This window comes from Apteryx mantelli, chromosome 12, assembly GCF_036417845.1.
Source record: "Apteryx mantelli isolate bAptMan1 chromosome 12, bAptMan1.hap1, whole genome shotgun sequence".
NCBI lineage: Eukaryota > Metazoa > Chordata > Aves > Apterygiformes > Apterygidae > Apteryx > Apteryx mantelli.
In genome coordinates this window covers 17,159,914-17,168,660 of record NC_089989.1, presented here as the reverse complement: position 1 = coordinate 17,168,660, position 8,747 = coordinate 17,159,914, and the positions used below count along the sequence as shown (strand labels likewise).

The 8,747-nt window shown below is 52.6% G+C and overlaps 1 protein-coding gene across 1 annotated transcript in view; it reads right to left on the bottom strand.

The window, feature by feature from the left end:
* Positions 1-3,613: 3,613 nt before the first annotated feature.
* Positions 3,614-8,747, bottom strand: part of PLXNB1 (plexin B1) — a 46,466-nt gene continuing 41,332 nt past the window's right edge. Inside the window, exon 36 of the mRNA XM_013960343.2 lies at positions 3,614-8,441. Coding sequence (XP_013815797.2) covers positions 8,337-8,441 — 105 coding nt within the window. The 3' untranslated portion in view covers positions 3,614-8,336. The remainder of the gene's footprint in view (positions 8,442-8,747) is intronic.

The following is an 8,747-nucleotide window of genomic DNA, read 5'->3' as shown; positions in this document are numbered from 1 at the left end:
AAGCTGCTATAGCTTGGGGACTCCCAACCCAGCATTTCATAATGTGGAAATGTCACTTGCTTTATGGCCTAACCTTCAGATTAACATACGTTGCTGGAGCTTACCACACGTGCTAATTGAGCAGACCGTTAGCACGGGTGGAAATATTGACCTCTAGGTCTTTCAGAATCGGTGCACTAACGCTAACAGCTTGTCTGCACCGGGGCGTTTTCCCTCACCTGCGGTGGGAACAACTCAGTGGGGAGGCGTTTTAGGACAGTATTGCCTGCCAGGGCACGCTCTCCCTTAGGAGACAGAAGCACGACTTCCTCAAAAGACTAGGATTTCTTTGCATATCCTGATGCTCCTTTCTCAGTACAGCAACCAGAGATGTAGGCTGTCTTTGGGAACCAAGCGAGCTCTCAAAACATTTCTACTTAAGGGTCAGATCGTGCTTGAGATCCATTCCTGCCAGGGACGCCCAGGACTGCCGGAGCTGCCATTGCTCCATTTACCCCAGCTCATACAGCAGTGCGAAAGGAGCTCAAAACGCCTCTCCCTCCTTTTGTTTTTTAGTTCTCTAACCACAGCACTTACAAGTGTTCAGTATTTGTGTTATTTAGGCATAAACTTCCAGGGTGCTGCCTCTCCTTATGGCCAGTCTCTTTAGCAAACACTTGTGAGAGTCCCATCTATGAACTCGGGTGCATTTGGTAGAATTTCCTTTGTTCATGAGCACAGACTTCGCATATCAACACCTTCGCGAGTCACTGCACCACCGGAATACGCCAAAACCTGTTCATTCACATCTTCAAAGATTTTGGCATGTCATTAGGGAGAACTGTGAGGGCTGATCTGAGATCTGGGCAACAGCTTTAGAGATTTAATTTCTTACCTCACTCCCCATTCACCTACCAAAGGAAAGTTTAAGAAACCGGCCGGATGGCAGTTCAACAGCATCTTTCCTAGATGGATTTTTTTGGAAATAGGAATCTTTGACAGGAAAGCAGTACCATCATGATGCAGTGTTTAGGACCCAAAGCCAGGCTCATTTAGCATAAAACACTTTCTAACACTAAGGCTGACTGAGCTTTTGAACAGCTCACTGGGGCTGTAGCATCCCCCCTCGCAGCTGAGAGCAAGTCCGGCCCTTCCTTGGACGTGCGAGGCGCTATGAAGGTAAAGAGCCCACCATATTTACACGGATACACCGGTAAAGGATAAGCAAGGAGTGTTGCTATGCAACTTGCTATAGAAGAGTGAAACATTTTTCTAAGCTTTGTGATGAAGGACAATTAATAATGTTTTTAAAGACTTCATCACTTGATGTCTTTATCTTTTTTTTTTTTTTTCCTCGTTAAAAGCTACATCATGCCGAACTTGTTGGTTTGCTGCAGGCCTGGACCAGGTCAGGAAGCCTCAGTCAGCCTGGCAACATGCTGGTGCTGCCTGGTCCACAAGAGCTACGGGTAGGGAGCGGTGCTTCACCTCTGGTGATGTAGCCTGAAGGACCTGATCTGCTCAGCCTGATGTGCCCAGAGGGGTGTAGGGGGCCTCCCCCACTACCGGTCATGCCTTGCACTGCCTGGACCTTCCCTCTCGGCTAACCCACCTGGGCACACGGAGCTGCAGAGCTCACCAGAGCTATACGTGCCTTGATCTTGTGTGCGAGCAGAGACCTGGCAAGCCACGGCCTGGGACGCGCTTGCTGGATGCAGCATCCCTGCAAGCTGCAACGTGCACCGCAAACCCAGCCCCGGCGGCCCTTTGCAGACTTACCGTGCAGCAGCTCGCGGCGGCCGGGCACGCAGCGCCGCTTGTGATCTGGCTCATGCTGGAGCTCCAGGAAGCGAGGTCCCAGCTGGTCCCGCTCTCCTTTTGGTCTGCACCGCCTGGGAGGGGTGTCCTTGGGTAGACCAAAGTCTCCTGCATCGCTGGATGGACGCGCTGAGGAACGGGACGGGGTATCGGATCACAGCACTGCTTCCTGGAACAACCTTGGCTGCGGGATCGCTGGGGGGACCCAGGACAGCTGCAGTGGATTCATTTTACTGCCGGCCTCTCTCTGCACCTGTCTGAGCAGCTCCCCGCCTCCCCTCCACTCCCCTCGCTGCAGGTCTGTCAGGCTGCTGCGACCTCCGCAGTCTCCACAGCAACTATTTATAGAGGGAAATTTAGAGCTCTGCTAGGATGGAAACAGCAAAACCCCTCCTGCCACCCCGCAGCCCCTGGAACCAGAAACCGTGGGGCAGCCTGGCAGCTCCCGCAGCCTCTCCGCAGGGCTCCCGGGCCAGGCCCGCTGCTGGGGCACCGTCTCCTGGCCCGGCGGTCCCCAATGTGCGCCTGCCAGAGGGGACAGACTCCCCCAGGGCCCCAGCGTGCCATGCTCACCGTCCCGAGGCACGTCTGCCTCCGCCAGCAGCATCAGCACGCTGCCAAACACAGCGCAGCCTGGTGCCGGCTGCTGCAAACCCTGATTTCCCCTCTCCCCTGTTCCCGGGGACCGGCCCAAGGCACCGTGCTGCGGCTGCTCGGGGCCCCGGCACAGCACCGGGCGGCCGCGGCCTCGAAGCTGCTGTCCCTGCCTGCCGGGGGAAAGGGACGTGCCAGGGCCTGCAGGACAGCGACGTCTCCCTGCAGGGCGGCAGCGCCTGCTTCCCATCCGGGTTAACGAGGCAGAGCGCGGTTTTCCACACGCGCGATGGTGACGGCGGCCAACGCTTTGGCTGGGTCGCATAAGGGCCTCAACGTGGAAACGGCCGCTTGCGGCACCAGCCAGGCCCCGCGGGAGGAGCGGGAAGCAGCCCATGTGCGCAGAGCGGCGTGAGTGCGAGGGCAGCGTCCTCCCTGCCGCGCTCGCCCAGCGGCTCTGCCCCGCCGAGCTGGGACCAGGCGTCCCGGCACCCAGCGACGCCAAGGAGCGAAGGGCCGCGCGCAGGGAAATCACTTCATGCTCTCCCCCCTACGGCCGCTGCCTCGCAGCGGAGCTTGGCCTGCCCCGGACCTTCCCCCTCGCTGGGGCCCTCGTGCCGCACGGCTCGGGTTTCCTTGCTAAGCCTGCACAGACCAATTCCTGCCCCCAAAGCAAAGGGTTAACGCTGCCTAGGAGCCGCGCTGCCGCAGCCACACGCTGCCAAAACAAAATCAGCGCCTTGCGGAGCGCCTCTCCCCTTTCCCGTGCCCCTGTCCTCTCACCTGCCTGCCCCAGCTCTAAAAATAACCAGGGAGGGGGCAGAGGCTCCTGAAGGCGCGCGGTTGGGAGCGAAGGTTCGGGCAGGGCCAGGGGCCCCCCGCAGCACAGCGCTGCACCGAGGGGCCGAGCCCCGCTGCGGGACCAGCCTCGCACCCTGCAGAAGGCCGGCAAGAGCACAAGTGCACGCCCTGAGGTTACGTACGTAAGCGGAGAGGCAGCCACTATCCAAAACTTGACTAGTAAGGGATAGAGGAAAAGGAGGGATATGTTGGCCAGCTTTAAGAGTCTGGGAAGGGCTGTGCAATGTTCAAAGAGGCCGAGACCCCCGTCCCCACTGCTGGCAAAGCCAAGGGCAGTGCAGGCAGGCCATAACGCTGTAGCCCAAAAATCTCAAAAGAAAATAAGAACAGCCGGTGGGTCGGGGGGGGGGGGGGGGAGAAAAGAAAAGAAACAAAACCCTGAGGTAGCTAATCAGAGGTCTCTAGTTTAGGATTTAAGTTGTTAAGCTAAGTTAGGAAGAGCAGCTCCTAACTCGCGGTGGTGGACAACAGTGATAAACTACATCACAAGCAGCTGCCCAGCTGTTTGCCCCTCTGCACACACAGCCAGAGGCGTAACCCGCCCCAGCACACATCTACCAGCACTGAGCTCCCGCAGCCACGGGCCAGCTCCCAGTGCAGGAGCTGAGGAACCGGGCCAGGGAATGGAGGTGCCCTCCTCCCCGCTGGGGCAGCTCAACCAGCGCCAAAGGAAATGGCTGGGACCGTGTCTGAACGGTGGAAACGGCCAAAGCGTCACTGGCCTGCTGGCTGTGAAACCTCTGGCTGCCCAGAGGACCCAGCCACCAGAAGGTGGCACAAGGTTGCCTCCAAGCAAACACAGTTGCTATCTCACAGAGGTTTGAGGGGGCAAGGGAGGAAAAACCCCACGGTCCTGGCACAAGTCTTCCGGTCCCGATGCCCAAAAGTACCGAGTTTACACTTTGGAGAATAGGAAAGGTGAATACATTCTTGACCATTGCATCATTTGGCAACACAAGCATGACGCTCACATTGTATATTAAAATTTATTGAATTATTGTGTAAGAATTCTCTTTATTAAAATCATTTGGACTCTAAACTGATTATTTACAGACAAAACCTCTTATATCACCAATAGATTCCTACATCTCAGAACAGTATCTACAAACAGTTATTACACTATGTAACAAAATTCAGATTTTTCAAGCTTTTTATATTAATTATTAATTCCAATTTGAGAAAGACAGTACCTCAGGTGCTCGGAGCAGAACTCAAGATGTGGCAGGGCATAAATGCAGGTCAGGCCAGACCCGGCCATAACAGAGGGAGAGACACCAGGTTACAAGACTGGGGGAGGATACAGTCACCGGGACAGAGGACTACGAGAAAGAAGAATAGAGCAAACGCACCGGGTGTTCTGGAAACCAAAAGAATCATCCCAACGAGAAAGGCACCAAAAAAAAAAAAAAAAAAAGCAGCATTTCACTGCAACTGGGGCAAACCCTGATAAAGAAATGCCATTCCACCGAGGCAGCAGGATCCAAGAATCCCCCTCATTTTCATCAAAAGAAGAAAAAAAAAAATTAGCTGTCATGTTTATCAAAAAAAAAAAAAAAAAGTTTCCAGCTGCAGCCTAAATTTGCCCCCAGGCAGATAAAAGCAAGTGCTCTCACATCTACATCTTGTGGGTGCCAACTACTCTTCGTCATGCCAACAGGAGACAGACACTGAAATACACTAACGGATATATCTCTTAATACTGATAACTTCAGTCCTCAGTGTTTCACCCCGACCACAGTGGAGGCAAGTTTCTTTCTCTGACTGCAGTACAAAATCTAGATAGTGTCTGTCGTTCAGGACTATCTTCTTTCAGAGGATTTATTATAACAGTGACATCCCATTGCAGCACTTGCGTCCTGCAGAGAGGACGGTGGCTGTGGCAGGGCACCGCCAGCCGGTGCCCACAGACCTTGCTACCTGTAAGCAAACAAACTCCAGAGAGGATTTTCTTTCATCAGAAGCAGCGGCCACCTCTAGAGTAGTTGACAAACTGCTCACAGAATCAGGCAGAGACTGGAAGAAAACTGGAAGGATTATGAGAAATAAATAAATTAGTCTTCCCTTCAATAGGAAACTTTATAATAAACACTGTTTTGTGCAAATTTAAACGCAACCTAACCCTGTTGTAGTAATGGATTTTGCCACACGAGAGGGGCATGGACGGAGAGAAAAGGGGCCATGCCTAAGCATCAAAGTTGATCCCGTCAAGGGGACATAAGTGCGTGTCCACAGCGGAGGAGGATGCTGGCATCTACAACAGCAAGGACAGACTGACCAGAAGAGATGGGCACTACCAGCTTTCCATCCTCGCTGCACCTGAACCAGGCCCTGCATCCTACTCAACTCTACAAGGACGAACTAGAGATGTTAAATAATAGAGCTAAATTTAAGTGATTCATTTAAGTTTTAATTATTGCTGTAGAAGAAGTGGACATTCACAGATAGACTCAGAGAACAGAAAGTGTTTCCAACATCCACGAGCACTGCTGAGAAGTAAAGGGGATGTGGAGCCCACTTGCTCTAAGGCCCAAGTCAGCGTGCACAGGCAGAGGCTATGCTGTCAGCAGTCGCACCTGACCAGAGCAGGCAATGCCAAAAGACACCCTGCAGGACTCGGTGAGCTGCCAAAGGGGAGCAGGAGAGACACCTCGATTCTTGTTACTGTGATTCTAGGAATGCCCCCGAGTCTTCCTCCCTTTGCTGATATGAGGCGGATCCAGAATTAAGCCCCATGCAACACCACGCTAGGAGAGCGCAGAAAATTTTGCAAAAAGGGGGAAGACAAACATTCTGCAGAGCCATAAACCCAGCAGATACTGATGGCTCCTGGCAGATACTCAGCCAGTTGGAAAGATCACAAACAAAGCCTTGCTGCTGAGCTGGCAGCCTGCCTGTCGACACAGAGGTGGGACAACACTATGCTGCCACCGACCCCTTCTTCATTCCTTCATTTACCTACACTACCTCAAACCAAGGAATTACATTCTTTGGTTTCCTAAGGAAACGGCCTCCCCCTTCTGTGTGGCAGAGGCCAGCCAGCTCGCACATGGCTCTGCACACATGTTCAGCTGCTCCATGCAGCAGGACTCAAGTGGTAGGCGGCCTGGGGACAGCGGTCGAACTCTGGATGCACAGGGCATGCAGGAACACCTGGGAATATTGCTGAGCGAGGCTTATAGGAGAGAGCTGGTTCTGTGGCATGGGGGTCTGTAGGAACAGAGGCCAACACTAGCTCATCGTTGTGTTGCTCAGAGAACAATTTCACAACGGCACAACACTCGCACAAAACCACAGGGCTGATCTGATAGGTCTGGGAGTGCTGCTCTATGTAGTTCAAAGACAGAGGCAGGGACCTGATCCTGCCCTGTTTTAGCTGTGGTCCCTCCTGGCCTGTACAGTCGCCAGCTAAGGGAAGCGATGGAAAGTCAGACCTGCCTACTTGCCCCTGTGCGCAATCTGTCCCAGGCAAGCAACACATCAGCCCGGACTCAGCAGGGAGATGAGAGTAGGGCATCCTTTAAAATAGGAAGTCACTCCCAAAAGGGCAGAGGAACCACCCCAAGTGCCCGAGTGCTCTCCAGGAGGGAATAGAGAAGAGCTGTCCAGCGACAGCCTGGCAACTAACTGTGCGTATGCCGGCTCCAGCCTCTCCTTCCTCATTCGAATCATTCCCATTTGCAGGACACCTGATGCTCTTCAGGAGCAACGCAGTTGTGCTTCATGGCTTCCTTGAGGTCACAGCTCACCAAACAACCCTTCTGTGTGCCACAGCAGGAGAGTTTGGGAAGTGAACCTGTGGAAAAAGGTGTAAGGCAATCCTAAGAGAAGGACACACAGCCAAGCCTTGAACCAAGCTGTGGGGAAAGCGAGCTGCTGTTATGACAGTGGAGACATCTGAGAGTTATCCCTGCAGACAAAGCAGTGGAGAAAACTTTGCTCCAGTGCTGACAGACGTTTGTCAGTAGAAGTGCACAGAGATGCTTCTCCAAGAAAAGCTTTGTCTCAAAGCCACAAAGTTAAACATTCTCCTTTAGCATTTAAATACATTATCTTTCTGAGGGTATTTACAAGTCCAGTTTAGAGCAGCAGAACAGCTAGACACCAAAGGAAGGGGAAGTGGCACAAGGCATTTGTTGTGCTTTCCAAAGAGCAGGGCAACTTCTGACCACAGGGAATCAGGGAGACAGAACCAGAGCTGGGTCAGCAGAGACTGAGGTGGGCCAGGCAGCCTACTCCTCACATGCTAAAGTTGTCCTGAGCAAGAGGGTGAGTGTGCGGTGTCCATTTATAGTAGGTCTCTGGGCAAGCATGTATGCTGGTGAACGTGTTACATCCAAGCAGGCTTTGCACACAAGCTGTCAGAGACCAGAACATCTGGGAGCAAGAGACCTTTGCTATCAGTCCCTCTCCTTTCTACATCCAGTATCCAGAACCAGTGGGAACATTGCCGCAAGGACGTTTCTCAGGTAGCATACTGTAGTAGTGCTCACTAGTCCATACAGCTGGAGGTCTGTACAGATGTACAGAGAGGTTAGCACAGCCGTCAGCCTGGGAGAAGTTTCCTGTGTCCCTCCTGGTCCAGAGAGAGGCCTTGTGGAGCCAGCAGAGCTACTGGCTCCATGCTGGCCTGCCTGCCAGGGGTGCCACAGCTGGTCACAGCTGCAGTGCTAAAACGAGCAGCTGCAGCAGGGGAGTCTCCAGCACTGGCAAGGGTTTCCACGCGAGGCCAAGGCCTCCACAGACATGGTGCTTGGCATTGTCACCTGGCTCTTCAACAACGTGGCTTGGAAACTTGGCACATTCACATAACATCTGTAGGAAGGAGCTGTCTGGTCCCCCTGACATTCTGGGTCAGAGGAAATCCGAAGTTTTTTTGTTCTGTTTTTAAAAAGAGAAAACTGTAAAAAAATATTCTCTGAGATGCAAGGACGCTTGTACTTTGTACTGCCTTGGCCATCCCTGTTCATGTCACCCGCCAGTTCCTTGGAGAGTCTGGTTCCAATGGCAGCAGGACACCCTGTGTATAGCTAGGACGAGCACTGTCCCTGTTCAGCCAGGTGAGAGCATCAGTCTGTCTGTGTGTGTCACAAATCTGTGACTTTATTCTCCACAGCTGCTGCAATCTGTTGCAGTCTATATCCGAGCTGCATCTTCTGTGCCGTTGGGTCTTCTTCCAAGGCAGTAATGATCTGCAATGAGACAGAGCTCGCTGGCAGCCTTTCTCCAGCACATAACACTCAAACAACTCGACTCCAGGCACATCTACAGCACGCAGAGGAGCGGCGTAGAGCGTCCCAAGCTGGGATCCAGTGTGCTCAAGACTAGGGTGGGCATGCAGTAATTCAACTCAAATGTACAATTTAACCATAAAATAAGTATTCCAGATTAGTTCTAATAAAAAACTCAATAGTGGAAAAGAAATGCTAAACTTATTTGAAGATTTTATATTTAATAAATGAATCTTCTAACTAATTGCATTTCATTTTTAAGTAGAA